The sequence below is a fragment of the Scleropages formosus genome, chromosome 13 (assembly GCF_900964775.1).
Source record: "Scleropages formosus chromosome 13, fSclFor1.1, whole genome shotgun sequence".
NCBI lineage: Eukaryota > Metazoa > Chordata > Actinopteri > Osteoglossiformes > Osteoglossidae > Scleropages > Scleropages formosus.
In genome coordinates this window covers 14,055,784-14,073,142 of record NC_041818.1, presented here as the reverse complement: position 1 = coordinate 14,073,142, position 17,359 = coordinate 14,055,784, and the positions used below count along the sequence as shown (strand labels likewise).

At 45.1% G+C, this 17,359-nt stretch overlaps 1 protein-coding gene across 1 annotated transcript in view; it reads left to right on the top strand.

The window, feature by feature from the left end:
* Nucleotides 1-17,359, top strand: part of dnah2 (dynein, axonemal, heavy chain 2) — an 84,752-nt gene that overhangs the window by 22,170 nt on the left and 45,223 nt on the right. Inside the window, exons 21-38 of the mRNA XM_018744434.2 lie at nucleotides 3-203; nucleotides 595-751; nucleotides 839-1,013; nucleotides 3,929-4,092; nucleotides 4,382-4,543; nucleotides 4,659-4,762; nucleotides 5,792-5,948; nucleotides 6,684-6,766; nucleotides 11,724-11,904; nucleotides 12,156-12,294; nucleotides 13,476-13,693; nucleotides 13,939-14,037; nucleotides 14,462-14,587; nucleotides 14,998-15,108; nucleotides 15,243-15,431; nucleotides 15,658-15,761; nucleotides 15,979-16,168; nucleotides 16,924-17,104. Coding sequence (XP_018599950.2) covers nucleotides 3-203; nucleotides 595-751; nucleotides 839-1,013; nucleotides 3,929-4,092; nucleotides 4,382-4,543; nucleotides 4,659-4,762; nucleotides 5,792-5,948; nucleotides 6,684-6,766; nucleotides 11,724-11,904; nucleotides 12,156-12,294; nucleotides 13,476-13,693; nucleotides 13,939-14,037; nucleotides 14,462-14,587; nucleotides 14,998-15,108; nucleotides 15,243-15,431; nucleotides 15,658-15,761; nucleotides 15,979-16,168; nucleotides 16,924-17,104 — 2,741 coding nt within the window. The remainder of the gene's footprint in view (nucleotides 1-2; nucleotides 204-594; nucleotides 752-838; nucleotides 1,014-3,928; nucleotides 4,093-4,381; nucleotides 4,544-4,658; nucleotides 4,763-5,791; nucleotides 5,949-6,683; nucleotides 6,767-11,723; nucleotides 11,905-12,155; nucleotides 12,295-13,475; nucleotides 13,694-13,938; nucleotides 14,038-14,461; nucleotides 14,588-14,997; nucleotides 15,109-15,242; nucleotides 15,432-15,657; nucleotides 15,762-15,978; nucleotides 16,169-16,923; nucleotides 17,105-17,359) is intronic.

The window sequence follows — 17,359 nt, the reverse complement described above, 5'->3', positions numbered from 1 at the left end:
AGGTACACAGAGGTGGCGAACAACGTGCAGAAAGAGGAGACAGTGCTGAATGTGCAGTTTGTGCAACTGGACTGCTCTCCACTCAAGTTCTCCCTTGTGCAGCACTGTAGCGAGTGGCAGGCCAAGTTCACACAGCTGCTCAGCCACATGGCCAGCGAGCGTTTATGCCAACTGCACAATTTTCTGCAGGACAACGCCAATAGGTAGGGACACAGCCACACTTTCACCATCTGACTAGTATTCATATGCTTCCTTTGTGATTGAGTGTGTTTCTGTATGTAATCTGCGCTCTGGCAGTGTCTGTGGGTGTATTTGAATGTTACATACTGACTTTATATTAGTGATAGTCTGTGTGGTATATTTGTCCTCACAGAGTGTATGCATGACTTTGTTAACTACTGGCCAGTTGAGCTATGGTACTTATTGGTTGCATGTGTGTTTGTTATATATTGGCTGGGTATATACATGTGGCTATGTGCTACATTTTGCTTGGGTTTGTGTGTGTGTGTGTGTGTGTGTGTGTGTGTGTGTGTGTGTGTGTGTGTTTTCATGGTTCTCTGTTGCATACTGGCTTGCTGTGTGTGTGTCACCCAGGCTGAGCCAGCCCCCTCAGAACCTAGCAGAGCTCGGGGAGAGCTTGAAGCTGCTGGAGACACTGCAGGGAGACCTGGCCAAGATTGAGAACCAGATCCCCCCCATTCACGAGCAGTTTGCCATACTGGAAAAATATGAGGTCACTGTGGACCAGGATGTAAGTCATTTATACACACGTGCCCACACATTCATACATAAGCCCACTAAACAGAATGCTGAGTCGGTATTTTTTTCCTTTTCCTAGGTGCAAGAGAGGCTGGAATCCCTGAATGGAGATTGGGTAGGGTTCCAGCAGGTCCTGATTGACAGTGACGTAATGCTGAAGAAGCACAAGGACAGGTTTAAATGCAGCCTCCTTTTCTCAGCGGATGAGTTCAAGAAGAAGATGCAGGCCACCACGCAGGACTTCTATTCCACAGGTTACTTGTCTGCTTCATATTGCTCACACTTTGGCAGTTACAGGCTATGACGAGCCATGGAAAATAGGTTCACTTCTCACAAAGATTTTTATGGGAAGTACAGGCTGGCAGTGTACGTTCATTTCCATTCCCAAAATAGTAACCTGTAGAGCACATCTCTCACTGTGTACATACAGAAACAGACACGTGCTAACAATCAGGCAGTTAAGACTCAGTTGAGCTGCTTTCAGGATTTCAGGACACTTCCAGGTTCAGGTTCCCATCCCGTTGCTGGTTTGCCATCAAGGACATTACCATAGACATGCCTTCCGTTTCTGGCTTTTAATGTTTCTTATTCCATGGCTTTGCCTGACCGGCAGATGGAGGTGGAGGACACAGAGTTTCACACAGTTTCTGAAAGATCCATGATCTGGTGCTTATTGACATTTACATTTATTCATTCAGCAGGCACTTTTCTCCAAAACGACCTCAAATGAGCACCGTGTTGTAGTATCAGCCCACACCTTTTCACCCAAGGTGACTTACAGCGCTAGATACACTACGTACAATGAGTCAGTCATCTATACACCAGCTGAACACACACACAAAATAAACACACATTTATATACAGATATCCACTGGTGTGACATTTGTGTGATGATGTCTGTAACCTTGGTGCAGTTCAAGTCTCTTAATTGCAGTCTTTTCTCCTTTCTGTCCCCGTGTCATGCATTGGTATTTTTCTGAACACTGGTGGCTGTTACCAGTCTGTACTAGAAGGTGCATTCTAAGAACACACATGGTTGACATTTGCACAGAGTCCCCCCAACCCCCCTGTACCTTTGTTATATAAAGCTTGTTGTGTATATGATCCAAAAAGGAAAAAAAAAACTGGGCCTTTATTAATACTGGAGATGTGTGCTGCTTGCATTGCTACATCTGCAAGGCTCTGTAGTGGTCTTAGGCGCTTCTTGTTTTTTTTTCCCTTTTTCCTTCAGAAATTACATCGCAGATGCTCCTGTTTTCTAACCTCACAATAAGAAACAAAGACACGCTGTGCTAGAATATATCAAAGTAGGCAAACCTCTTGTCCTACTTTCCGTTCCCTCATCTCCTACGGTTTGCTCCTTTCCCTCGCTATCTCCTTGCTCTGGCTCTCTCCCCCCACTCTCTGTCACTTTGTTCTTATGAACAGTAAGGGGTATAGGCTGTCTTCATGATGCAAAAATCAAATTAGGTTTTTTCCCTGTGGTTTCCACACTTGCATCTAAACAAGTTTTGAAGATTGTACAGTTGTACCTTTTTGATATTAAGTTTTAGGCACGAGCTGTGTGTTCGTTTAACAAAGCCTGGAGTCTGTTAAATTGCATTTTTTCAGGGGTCTGATGACGAGTACTGTAAGCAGATGCATTGCATTGGCGCACAGCTCCTTCGGAAACAAGGAACAGGTGTTTCACAGTGCCTGTCTGATATCGTCATTGTCAAATTCTCTCCGCAAAGTTTGGTCTGTCACAATGTCCCCTATATATGAATCAGCTTATTCACAATTCACGACTATGATTTAAATTCATTTACTGTAAGTAGCTAGCTCTATGTGAATCAGCAAGGGGGTATATTAGTAAGAAAAAAATCTTTCATTATAAAACACGAATAAAATGCAACAAAAGAGACTCAGTGGAAGCAGACAAGTGTTAACGTTCCCGCTCCCTCCTTGTCGCGCTTCAAAGCGGCGACCACCCATCGATAACAGTGAGCGCGAGCGAGTGGAGGAGAGCGCGTACTGAAGATCAGATATCTCGTAAATCAAAGCTGACGTGCGACAGAGAGGACTGTGGGAGCCCGTGGTCCGTGAGCAGAGCTGGCAGCCTGCATGGCGTCCCAGCAACAGCCAGGCTGCTCGTCACACGCGCTGCGGTAGAGCTTGTTCTTCCATCCCCCTCATCCTTTGCCCGTTCTTTCTCTTTCTCTCCAGTTATAAGGTCCTTAATGTAAGCAGATGTAAGGATATGCTATGAGTCCAATGCAAGCTGTGTCCTTGAGTGAGCATGTTGGTATGTGAAGTACGTGGATATTAGCCCTTACTTGTACACAACTTCATGCATTTAGAGGAGACTGTTCCCGCCTGGATAGTAAGTCCTAAAAAAAAGCATTTTGGGGAGGCTTCGAAGAAATGTTTCTTCATACTATAAAACAAAAAAACAGCCCTGCTCTCTCACAGCGCCTGGGTGGTGTGAGAGGACATGGGTTCAATCTCCACTCAGTCCGTGTGGAGTTTGCATGTTTTCCCCGTGTCTGCGTGGGTTTCCTCCCACAGTCCAAAGACGTGCTGTTCAGGTACACCCATAGTGTGTGAGTGACAGAGAGTGTGTGCGTTCCACTGATGTATGGATGAGCGACCCGTTGTAAGCAGTGTATCTAGCAGTGTAAGTCACCTTGGTGAATAAGGCGTGTGGGCTCATAACACTACATGAAGTTCATTGGAAGTCGCTTTGAAGAAAAGTGTCTGCTAAATAAATAAATGTAAATGTATGTAATGTAAAAATGCAGACGCTTCCATGTTTTCCACTTTTATTGTGGTTAGTAAGATTTATTGATATTATTATTTATTGATTTGGTTGAGGATTTCCTCTAAATCAACTTAGTGTTATCTTTGCACACTAAGCTACTTGCAAGTGATATCTCCAAAGATACTACAGCAGGAGCAGAATTCAAACCTGAGTCCTTTGAGTGAAAGGCTATGGCTTTAATTACTGTAGTAGCCACTGACCCCTGTTTCCCCACATTTCTGTCCTGGCGCGACTCAGTGTGAAGTCCCCGCGGTGATATTTAAACATGTTTTTGTGTATAGTTTACACTTTTCTGGATATGTGTGGCCGTGTATTTGTATGTCTTTGAGTGTGTAACTGAAGGTGTGTAACTTGCTGGTGTTTGTGCAGGTCCATTCACCAGCACTGTGACGTCACAGTGTGCTCTGGAGCAGGTTTCTATCATACGCACTCAGCTTGAGAGCCTGAAGCAGGAGGAGGACACCATTCGCCAGGGCCTGAGCATCTTCAAGATCGAACAGCCCCTCTCTAAAGACATCCAGAGCTTGGTGAAGGTCAGTAGGGCCTCATGTGGTTGGTTAAAGGGCTCCCATACTGGTCCAGGTTTACAGGCAATGACATTTATCTGCCCACTCATTTGTGACTCAGCCGCCCTAAGACACGGCTTCAGAACGGCTTCCACAGCAGCAAATATTTTCCAGCGCCTTTTGCAGCTTTGCTCTGTTTTTGGGTATTTCTGTGTCTGCCTGCAGAGAAACCTTACTCATTTGTATGAGATATTTTCTATGTATCTCTCACCATCTATCTTTTGCTTTCTCCTGCTGCTTGTCTGTCTTCCCCCAGGACCTGGACTACCTCCAGCAGGTGTGGCAGATCGCGCAACAGTGGGAGGCCCACTGGGATGAATGGAAAGCGGGGCAGTTTGTTGCACTAGAGACGGAAAGCATGGAGAACACAGCCCAGGCCCTTTTCAAGGAGCTGCATAAGCTGAGCCGTGAACTGAAGGCATGTGGCTCCCGAGCTTGCCCCCATTGGTCCATGCTAGCTCGCATTGACCTGGATGCCAGTGCGGGCATGATGTTTTTTGCTATTATATTCTAATATTTTGTTTTGCTCATAGTGTAAGCAATGGGAAATTGTGGAAACAACTAAGACCAAGATTGAACAGTTCAAGAGGACCATTCCACTCATAACTGACCTGAGAAACCCAGCCATGAGGGACAGGTGGGCCCTAGTTCTTTATGTTGTACATATTTTTTCTGCTTTTGGCCTGAATTATTCAGCTTAACGTCTGTCACTCATGACTGTGCACTATGCTCTTCCAGTACAGCCCCAAGAAGCCATATAATGAACAGGGTGTGCAGGGTATGCAGTTCTCTGATTGAGGCTCCTAGTCATTGACTGTCCTACACACTGCACGTCCCACAGTGTGTGAGCTGTTCTTTTCTAAATTACTAAGGCACAGGTGCCTAGGTGCCTAGGTGGGGCTGAAACAGCAACCAACTTGTGGTCTGACTCAACCCCATTTCAGACCTCCACTGTCCTTAAGACTAATTAATGCCATTAATGCTTCTGCTTTTGTTTAACTCCCAGACAGTCCATTACTGGCATAATGAACCACACATTTCTTGGACTGTAGGGCTCAGCATGCACTGTAATATGTACTTTTAGCGTTCTTCTGAAAACTGCTCCTTAAGTCTAATTGTTGAAATATCTTTGTGTGCACTCTGGAAATACAGTATGGCCCATAAGATCTTGGAATGTAAACAGAATTTACAGAACTGTGTTGTTTTTGGTTAGGAGCTTTATTACAAATCTCACATTATTTCAAGCCTTCCAGAACAAGAGCCCATCCAGCTCAGTCGCTAATATTTTGATATTAATCCATGGAAGTCAAGGTCTGTTAATTCCTGTAGGAATTACAGCAGTGATGTAATGTTATTAAAGTCCACTTCGGTGCTGCCCGCAAACTGCGAAGAATACAGGCAGGATTGAACTGAGTCTAGCTGAATGAAGAAGGAACACAGAATACACATTTCACAGGTTTTTCTCCCATGCGTGGAGAGTTCTACAACAGTTTATGGTGTTAGTCACCACTCTTCCAAACTCCATGCCTGTCTGCTTCTCCACTTCTCATTATTCTTTCTCCATCTTCCCTTCACTGCTTATTCACACCTCACCACTCTGCTTCTCTACCCCACTTCACTCTTGTATACCTCTTGGTGAGCTTTCACTTTGCTGAATTGTTACCAGGCACTGGAATCAGATCAAATTTGAGGTGCAGTCTCCATTTGATCAAACTGGTCCAGACTTCACTCTAGAGAAGATCGTGGCCCTGGGCCTGGAGCAGCATGCAGAAAAGATCAGCGAGATTTCAGCTGCCGCCAGCAAAGAGTTGTCCATTGAGCAGGTACACAACCCCTTGTACTTCATCACATTTCTGAAGCTTCAGTCATTGTGAATTGAGTATCTTTAAGAGTACCAAAGTAAGAGGAAGTCTTTCTGATCCCAGTTGTGGCACAGTTCTGACCGTACATGAGCTTTGTGCTGGAAGATGCCCATCCTCTTAGCTCTGGCATCATCTCCGCTCCTGGGCTGAGGCTGAATTACGAGCTCTGGCAGGGGGAGGGGAAATCGATACAGTGTTTAATTTGTTCCAGATACAACGCCTTATGTCCCAGGGCAGGAGGATACACTCGGCCGGTTTCCAGAGCAGGCCTGTCAGCCCGTCAGTTGGCTATCGCAGGCAGTTTCATACCCAGCCATTTATTTTACTTTTCCCAAACAGCGGACTGTATTCGCTGAGGTTATAATAACAAGGATTTGTTTGAATAGCGCCAGGAATAAATGTTTGAGAAAGCCAGTTCATTGAGAAGTCATGATGAAAAATGAACAAGGAAAAAGACTGATGCTTTTCTCTCCGTTTCTTAGATGAACAAAGCTCTTCTCTTTGCGTTCTGATTTGAGTCTCTGAATGTTCAGATCCATCATCTCGATCTACAGTTTGCTTTAAATTTGTTGAGCACATTATAGATCGCTTCCGGTGAAGTGCTTGGACTGCAACCGTACCCTTGATGTCACAGAGGCATTTGTGCATAAGCAGTGCTTCCATCTGTTAAGGTTTAACTCTTCTTCAACATTACAGTCACTGGAAGGCATAGTGAAGACATGGGAAGAGACTGTCCTGGACATTGTCCCCTACAAGGACAAGGGTCACTACAGACTGAGGTGAGCTTTACTGAAGGAAGTCGATGAGCCCAGAGGTTAAGCGTCAGCTGTTAGCAGAACATCTGCATAGAGGGATGAATTATTACATCAGCATGTGGTGTGGCATGCCAGGACAGGTCACTTTGATGCAACCCTTCAAAATCCTCGCCAGCGCTTAGTACAAGCATGAGTCGGCGACTGTTTGAACTGAGTTTAGCAGTTTGTGAGTACTGTAGAAAAGTGAGATTCAGAATCTAGGACATCTTTTATCAACAACATGTTCAGATCAAAATTCATTTTCAGAATTAAATGCTGAAATGCACTGCTTCCTGTACTTAGAGATGGTAGCAGTCTGACAAAAGAGGTATTATGCAGTTGTTAATGGAGGTGTTATGTATTAGGATCCTGTTCCTGCCATTACTCCAACTGCAGCATTACCACATTGCTGCTGTATTGATTTAGAGGGTTCGAGGAACACGGGGGGGTGCGGTGGCGCAGTGGGTTGAACTGGGTCCTGCTCTCCAGTGGGTCTGGGGTTCGAGTCCTGCTTGGGGTGCCTTGCGACGGACTGGCGTCCCACCCTGGGTGTGTCCCCTCCCCCTCTGGCCTTATGCCCTGTGTTGCCGGGTAGGCTCCGGCTCCCCACAACCCCGTATGGGACAAGCGGTTCAGAAAATTGTGTGTGTGTGTGTGTGTGTGTGTGTGTGTGTGAGGAACACGGGGGTTCCTCCTCAGTGCTATATGTGCAGGCACAAGATGTTAGCTACTGCTTTGGGAAATAAGTCCTAAGTGGACCTCTAGAAAACATTTTCATAACCGAATGGCTATGTAACTCACTTTAGCTGTGCACTTTTCTAGATTAATTTTACTACACTTGTACTTTTCTTAGGTGTGCATGGTCATTCATAGTTAATTCTCTAAAATGCACAAAAGCTATTGACTGAAAATTATTTGACTGAGAAAATACATCGTGATAAACAAGAAAATTTATATTTAAAATCAAGAAATAATTGTGTTATTTGTGTCAGTGCGTTGGCTGTTTTTCCCGTTTTTGCGCACTCTAAATTTCCTGCAAAGTTTTCCTCCCTAGACGACGTCGCACAGGGTGTTTAGAGCACTGAAATGTGGTGTCATTTAATTCTGTGGCAAAGTCCTTAGTCTATATGGCATTTACAAAATTAACATATTTTGACAATGAAACTTTTCCCCGCGAGCCATTTTAAATAAGCACGTCCTCTGTAATAATTTTTAAATGAATGTTCCATCCGAGTACATTTAGTTGCAGTTTTACTTAGTTTTCTGGATACAGACTTGTAACCTCCTATGCGCACATGCATGTGCATGTTTGTCTGTGTGTATGCATGTGTGGCTGCTTGTGTGTGTGACTGGGTTGCTAAACGCAGGTTTAAGCCTGCGAGCGGTGCGCAGGTCGAAATGTGTCAGGAATAAAGGCGTCCCTCCGTTCTTGAGGCTGTCAGCTCTCTTGCGAGTGTCACGCTGGCGTTCGCCCACCTGCGAGTGCCCGTCAGGTCGCTGCGCAGAGGCGCCGTGTGCCAGGCAGGGCTTAGAGAGGCCCCTTTTTTACACGCCAATCTCCACGCCTATTTATAGAGCCGCAAATCCCTGTTTTCGGCACAGGATGTGTTTCTTGATGAATCCGGCTTCCTGTTAAAATGGGGATTTGTGTAGGCAGAGAAATTCCATCAGGTCTTCTCTCTCTGCCTCCCCTTAGAAGTGCCCCCTCTTACTCTCATCCTTAGTTTTTTCTTTTCCTTTTTATGCTACTGGGTTTCCACCCTCTTACAGATGTGGCCACAATCACAGGGGTACTGCACGTATGTATGATTCATTTTTCATCTTCTCCAAGTCTTTATTCCTCACGTTGAGATGATTTCCTTTTCGTCGCCGCAAGCACCTTGTGTCGTGCTTTCTGTAGCAAGGACTCCGCAACGTACGTCTTCAGGCCACACATGAACTAACGGCAGGTTACTGCACGTGTCAACAGCTGATTTTGTGTTATTTCTGTGAAGGAAAATTATTCATGTTGGTAGCACTGATGATGCTGTTGGGCAGCAGATGAAAAGATTAAACTTTTTTGAAATGTGAAGTTTGAAAAGTTTGATTCGGAGAGGAAATCCAGTAATAAGTGAGCTAATGAAGGCGGCCAGATCGAGTTGCCGTGCTCGGGGCGGTGGGGGCCGAACGAGCGCTCTGTGGCTTTGCGGCTCTGCGGCTCTGCGTCGGCCTGTAATTGGCCCTGAAGTGCAGGATCTACTGTGCTCTTGGTAACGACAGACACCCTGGACATGCTGTGCATCGTGGCGCAACAAATCACTTGGAATTACCTCTCACAGATTCATCCTCTCAAGGACACAGATGCCGCACCTTCTCGCAAAGAATGTGTAGAATATACTGTTCACACGCACTTTGAATTGAGCCACATCTGCACATTCTGAAGCTTTTGTTTAACAGCATTACAGCTTGCCTTCTAAAAGATCCAAGAGAATGTGGCTTGGCTAAGGAAGAAGTACTTCATGTAGTGTCAATTAGATCGTTTTATGTCAGTTAAGATTGCGTGATGCATGTACTTCCGGATCCTGTGCCAGAGCTTAAAAATGTAAGACAGGTAGAGCTGAACCTGTTATTAATGCTATTGATTTGAGTCTTAATTACGGCTGCGTTTCAAAAAAGTCACAAAGTGCAACACTGCCACCTAGTGTAGGTGTAGATGGCTGCCCTCCTCACAGGGAGCCCAATGGTGGGGAGATATGGTGCCTGTAGTTGGAGAACGCAGGAATGCCCAGGCCATCTGCTGCAGATTAGAATTAGACCTCCAGCCCAATTCAATTAGTATCCAAGCCAGCCCAACTGATTGGGTAGATGAGGGAATGTTAAAACCAGACGGTGTCTTAGTAAACATGGGGGAAACGGGGATGCTTGGTTTTATTTCAATTTGATAAACTCGTCATCCAATGAAGAGCAGGGGAAAAGAAGCCAGAATTGACAGGCATATACACTCTATCCCTCTCGCTCACACACACACAAATATACAAATACACAAACTACACACTGGAGTCTGTTCTGAGGTTTGGAATTATTCCCAGTGCCTTTCTTCAGTTTCAGACACAGCAGAGGGATTTTTTTTGCAATATGATGCTTCTTGAATGTTTTCCCTCGTAGGCATCTAGTTCATTGCATGTGTTTATGTGCGCACTGCATAAATTGTTTCACTGTATTTTTAAACTTTGTGTGTGTATGCAAAGGTTTCAGGTGTGTGTGTGTGTGTGTTTTAAGATGTGTGTCTTTATGCATGTTAAAAATATGTGTATATGTTAAGGTGTGTGGGTGGCTTTACATTTGTGTACTTTATTGTATGTTTGTTTCTGTTCTGTTTCTCTTGGGTATGTGTTTCTGACTGATTTGTTTTGATTTGCTTTCTGTTTAAGTCCTTCTTCCTTTTTCTTGCGCAGAGCATTCAGTATTTGCACATACAGACAGAAAGCGCGCAATACACATTCACACGTGCGTTACATAGTATATACCCATCCAGAGGCGCAATGACCATGTCCAAACGGACTTGGAAACACAAGTGCTTACATGCACCGATGAGGGGACAACCTTGAACTAACAGAGGGAGAGGAGCAGCGCTACAGGGTCAGCTATGTCTCTCTTCCTGTGATATAATGAACTTGGGTAACAGTGGATGTTTTGCAGCCTTGAGTCATTCCCTCCATGCATTCATCCTTTTCTAAGGAGATAGATCCAGCAGTGGCCTCCATGCCCTCCCCCTGCGAGCACGGGCGAACTGTTTGTGTGTAATTGCTATGCGGCTCTGGCCCAGCGTGCGGCTGAGCGAGCCGTGGAGGTGAACCGCAGCCCTCGCTTGCAGTCCAGCCGTACTGGAGGTCAAGTGCTGCTTTTTGAAAAATTTCTCCTCCCTTAAGGGTATGGTACGTGTTTCGGGGAGGTTGTCTTTTTTTGATATGTTCGAATGGCTGGCATTCACTGCTCTCACCGCCATGACATCTTCTCGTCTGCTCTCTGAAGGAGGGTTACCCTGCCCTTTATGTTGCTGCTTTGTTGAATCCAGCTGGGGCTATTATGCAGAGTGCTGTCAGAGAAGTAAGTGAAAAGAGCAGCAACGCTTCCTGATTCCTCCCAGCACAACATCCTTGGAATAACCCCACTGATATTCTTAGTGTATTAATGATGACTTAATAAAAGCTGCACATTTCTCAGCAATGTTTTGCACAGCAGTGGTGGTGGCCTGATGCTTTTCCTAAAACCATGCAACAAATGCAGTTAGAGGGGCACAGTGGATGTGCAGGTAAAGCAGTGGGTGGGGCTCAGACAGGCAGCAGTGGAAAAGAAGCCATCTCTGCTGCTCGCGCTGGAACCGTATATGTGCTCCACACGTGTGCGCCGGGCACTAGTTGCTGTTGGCATGGAAACAAGTACGCACCGAACGGGGATGTTGCCACAGTACCCTGCAGGCCACTCTGCACCCCTTTCTGTCTCTGCCTGCATTACCAGGAGCACAGAGAAAGGGAGGTCCCCAAGCAGTCTGACATCGTGCAGTAAGAGGAAAACCTGCAATAAAGCCTTAGGAAAAGGAAACAAAGAATGACACGGGTTAGCTAAAACTGGCAGCTGTACATCTTCAGGAGCAAGGGTTGTAATTGTGTTTTTCATGGTTGTGAAATCTGACCTCCATTAATTCTGGTTGTACCTATCTTGGTTGTGGATATTTTTTTTACCAAGTTATTTTCATACTACTACGTAGAACCAGGGTTATGTGTAGTTCTAATGATGGTTGAATTTGTATGAATTTGTGGTGGTAAATACTGACTCCAGGCTTGTATCCAGTAGTTGTTATGGTTAAGTTTTAGTGTGTGTTTTTCCTTATATTTGCAGCCGTTACGTCTACTTCTGGTCTGGTCAAGGTTGTCATGGTAATAGTGCATAACTGCATGTCCAGGGGTACAGAAGAAGTGTTCCAGGCACTGGAGGACAACCAGGTCACCCTCTCCACAATGAAGGCATCCCGCTTTGTGCGTGCTTTTGACAAAGAGGTGGACCACTGGGAGCGCTGTCTGTCCCTGGTGCTGGAGGTTATCGAGATGATCCTCATTGTGCAGAGACAATGGATGTACTTAGAGGTACCTGGTCATCATATACATAGCCAACTATACACAATCATATTTTCCCACTTAACAATGGATTCTTAGAAGTAGACCCATATGCACTCCTGTTTGTTTCTATTCCACTTGTAGAACAAACATTGAAACACATCAATTACATTTTCAAGGTATCTAGCAAAAGACAATCATGCACCTACTCATACCTATTTTCTTCAAAATACAGAGTCGGGTTGGCTGTACTCCTCTGTTACTTCATCTCTCTCCTTCAGAATATCTTCTTGGGTGAAGACATCAGGAAGCAGCTACCTAGAGAGTCTTCAGAGTTTGATGACGTCAACTCCAGTTGGAAAGCCATCATGAATCATCTAAACAAGGACAGAAATGCCCTGAGAGGAACACATCAACCTGGTATGTAGCAGGAACACACACAGTAATCCCAGTAGAGGAAATAAAGCAGGAGAGGAATGGGACTTTCTGCCCTTATAGCTGAGGTTTATGCTACACTGTACCTAACTAATTTGAGTCCTAAAATGAACAATGATTGGAGCAGTGGGTAGTGCTGGTGTCTTACAGTTTCTGAGATGATTTGTACATGGGTTTGGATCAAGCTATGTCTGTGTGGAGTTTACATGTTCTTGAGTTCATGTGGGTTTTTTCTGGGCACTGGACTTTCCTTCCACAGTTCACAGACATATTTTTCAGTTGAACTGTGACTAAATTGCCCTTTGTTCGTCAATGAATGAGTATGTGTGATTGCCTGTGATGGACTAGCATCCCAACAGCATGCCTGTTCATCGCAGTGTAGCCACACACACCTGCACAAAGCCACACACAACGGGCAATTTAGCATCTCCAGGTCACTTGAAACGCATGCCGTCAGAATGTGGGAGGAAAGCAGGCCACTGAGAGGAAACCCTCATAGACATGAGAAACATGCAAACTCCATACAGATTAAGACTAAACAGTCTAGGTGCTGTGAGGTGGCAGTGGTACCCTCTGTACTGCCATACTGCCCCACTTTTGTATTTTGTATTATAACTTCACTCGATGTACTTTTCACCAATAAAATTACGGTCTTGGGTTTTACTACCAAGCTGCTTATGATTATTTGCCCATTTATACAGTTATGTCAGTTTTACTGCAGTAAATGCCAGGCTCTTTGATCAAGGTTACTACAATAGGAGGTGTGATACAAACCCTGCACCACCAGGTCTAATCATTACATGACTAGCCACCTTGATTACACGTGCGTCACATAGGTAATGGCACAGGACAGGAAAATACTTATCCCTGTGGTGATAAACACAGAAAGAGTTGTGCGACAGTCCCACATAATGGCATACGGTAGTATTTCTTCCATATGGTTCCAAAGCATTGTCTGTCTGTTTCACTGATAGGAAGAAGTGTCAGACTTATAATCAGTTGTAATCAGTGGTTGTTAATTTCCATATACTGTAAGGTTTCACTTCATTTTCTCATATGAGAATCAGCAGTGAGTCAGCAATACAACAGATGTCAATTTAAACATGATCATTCATGTTTTTCTCACTCCAACCTAAATGCTTCCTTCCCCCTACGCATTTTGCTAGGGCTTCTGGAGAAGCTGTCAGAGATGAACCAAAAGCTGGAGGAAATTCAGAAATCCCTGGACATGTACCTAGAAACCAAGAGGCAATTGTTCCCCCGTTTCTACTTCCTATCCAACGATGACCTGCTAGAGATCCTGGGCCAGTCCCGGCACCCGGAGGCAGTGCAGCCACACCTCAAGAAATGCTTTGACAACATCAAGAGCCTTAAGATCAACAAGGTGCACAAAGTGATACACACACAGTCTCTAACAAACTATGTCTCATACATATATTCACATTTGCAGACACGCATCATATAGTTTCCAATGCACACAGATTCACGATATACATTCATCTGTAAACAAGTATGCGCACAAATGTGGTCATATTCAAATGCATTAAGATGTTATATGTAATATGTGTGAAACAAAATGAAATGGAAATACCAAACAAATAGTGCTACCGGCAATCCTCTGCTCCACAGTTGGCTGCCAACACAAAGTCAGAGGCCACTGGTATGTTCTCAGCTGATGGGGAGTTTGTGGCCTTCACCTACCCTGTGCAGTTGGAGGGGCCAGTGGAGGTTAGTCCAAACCTTAAGGTCACAGGCCATCACAGGACTTTTGTATACGCAAAAACAGATGGGTTTATTTACCGATTTAACAGCCTGTGCAACTCCATAGTTAATAATTCACCTGAGCCCACATAACCTTAAAAAGAACATGTAAAGTCTGCACCAAATTTGACATGGATCCATGGTCTTGGAGGTGCGAGGCAGCAACATAACCTGATGAACCGTAATATCAGTTAATTGGTGTTGCACGTTTTTTTTAAGTAATTGAGTATTTACAACAGCTCTTCTCACATAGTCTCAGCTTCTAATTTAACTCACACCTTTCAGTTATGTTTAGCCCCCTCCTGGCGCAGTCCTGCCATTTTTAGTGTATCCGCTGTGTCTTACGGTCTCTACTGAGGGACTTACGCGTGTACCTGTCGTTGGCGCTTAGGCCTGGCTGTGTGATGTGGAGAGAGCTATGCGCTGGACACTGAAGGACTCCCTGAAGAACTGCCGGCAGGCTCTTTCTAAGATGGCTGCGAAGCGGGACAAGTGGGTGAAGGACTGGCCAGGCCAGGTTTGTGTGCAGTCCATCAATACGTTGCCATCTCGTCTTGCATAGCAGTTGAAATTTAAATCTTTTTGTGCCTGTGTCTTTGCGTACATCTCTGCTTACATATCTTTGTTTTGTTGCTGTGTATCAATGTGTTTTTGTATTACTCTCTCGTTATATATCTTAATGTGCCTTGCTGTGTTTTTGCGTTTACTTTCTGTGTGTATCTATATATTTTAATGTCTTGCTCTGCAACTTTTTTTTTTTGTGTATTTTTCTCTGGGATGTATGTCGCTTCAGAGAAAAGCATCTGCTAAATGAGTAAATGGAAATAAAATGTATTTCTCCGCATCTTACTGTTTAATTGTTTGAATCTCACTAGTCTTCTGCTGTGTGTCTATGTTTGTGTTGCTGTCCTGCTCACATGTGTGAAGATGCTGATCACTGCCAGCCAGATTCAGTGGACCACAGATGTCACCAGGTCCTTAGTTATCACCAAAGAGACATCTGACAAGACAGCGCTCAAGACCATGAAGAAGAAGCAGGTAAGGGTAGAACATGGAACTCACAACAACTTGGAGAGGCCTTACCTTAGGAAAAGGCTCTTTGTGGGCTGGGATCCTACACATGCTTTAATAATATGCAGCGGATGGGAATGTTTCTCTGATGTGGTCTGCAGGTATGGATGCTCAATCGGTATTCTGATGCGATCCGGGGCAACTTATCCAAGATTTTGCGGCTGAAGATCGTGGCATTGGTCACAGTGGAGGTGCACGCACGAGACGTCATTGACCGGCTGATAAAAGGCGGCTGGCTTGACGTGTGCTCCTTTGAGTGGCTGAGCCAGTTACGTCTCTATTGGGATAAGGTAAGGGAATGGTATGGCGCGATAGAGTGGTACCTGCTGCTGCACAGACTTGAAGGGCAGACATGTGTGCAGAATGGTGGAATGTGGCTACAGCTCACTCTTAAATAAAGTGACTCATTGAGACAGGTAAGCTGGCAGATGCGCTGTACTAGGTAGCTAAATAGTTTGGCATGAGGAACGTAACTGTGAAAAATTGCGCTTCAGACAAAGTTATCTGCATTATCAGGATGTGGACGACTGTATCATAAGACAGACAAACACACAGTTCCAGTATGGCTATGAGTACCTGGGCAACTCTGGCCGGTTGGTCATCACTCCTCTCACAGACAGGTAACAGGTTTTGATTCCCCTTCGCATGTTACCATTTACAAATTATACTGTGCTGCTGTGCTCAGTGAGACTTGGTGTCCTACCAGCTTTAGAGATGATACCGAACTCGTATATTATTATTAATGTATTTGGGTAATCAAAGCTTACTCGGCTATCTTCACAGTGATATCACTGAACATCATGTTAATGAAAAGACCTGTAAACCTTGTTCTCCCAGATGCTACATGACCCTTACCACAGCTCTGCACCTGCACCGAGGGGGTTCACCTAAGGGGCCAGCCGGCACAGGCAAGACAGAGACGGTGAAAGACCTGGGTAAAGCCCTGGGCATGTACGTCATAGTGGTGAACTGCTCCGAGGGCCTTGACTTCAAATCGATGGGTCGGATGTACTCTGGTCTGGCACAGGTACTACTGATGAAATCTGAATCGTACAAACAGTAACACAATTCCACATAGTTACTACGCATTGCAGATGAGCAGCTACTGCACTACATGGATGCACACAGTGGCGTTACAGAACAGCTACTTACAGGTTCACGCAGTTGACATACAACATAGTACATGGGTATACGTTGTGCAACACATTTAACAACATAAGGCAGTTATACACACTGAGAATATACAGCACATACACAGACACTGTGGAACATGTCTTCACACAGATAGTGTGTTGAGCCAGGGGGCACAGTGGCGTAGCGGGTTTTGCTGGGTCCTGCTGTCTGGCGGGTCTGGGGTTTGAGTCCCGCTTGAGGTGCCTTGTGATGGACTGGTATCCTGTCCTGGGTGTGTGTCCCTTCTCCAACCCTGTGCCCTGTGTTGCCTGGCTTGCTGTGGCCCTGCTTGGGACAAGTGACTTCAGCCACTGTGTGTATGTGTTGAGACATTCATACTCAGGTCTTTGTGACCTTACTCAAAGGGTACGAGTTGTTATTGCCCTGTGAGGTGAATACCCGTTGACAGGTACATGTGGCTGTTGTGACACTCTGAAATGTGTGTTGATAGACAGTTGTGTGGGACTTCTGCGGCACTGTGAGGCATACTGCTTTTTTTTGGCAGGTGGAGGCACGGAACCATTAGGGCTCTGTGAGGTGTGTGTTTGTTTATTGGCAGGGGTATGGGACTGCTGTTACAATGTGAGGTTTGTGTCTGTTTGTTGACAGACAGGAGCATGGGGCTGTTTTGATGAATTCAACCGCATCAACATTGAGGTGCTGTCGGTGGTGGCCCAGCAGATTCTGTCCATCCTGTCGGCTCTCTCTGCTGGAGCTTCCAGCTTTGTTTTTGAGGGACGGGAGATCCGCTTGGTGTGGTCCTGTGGCATTTTCATCACCATGAACCCTGGTATGTCATGATATACATCACATACACTACTCTGAGTAGTGATACTGACACTGAACACTCAGGTATATTGGCATACACACGTGATTACGATGGACCCTGATGTAGACAGCGTGAATGAGCCCACCAGTTACCTTAATAAGACCATCACTACCTTAATTACTGGTGTGCAACCACTTGGCCAATGGCCACAATGCCGTAAGTGACCGTTTAAGTGTCAATTTCATAAAAATGTGCGGCCAACTTGATTTATGTGAA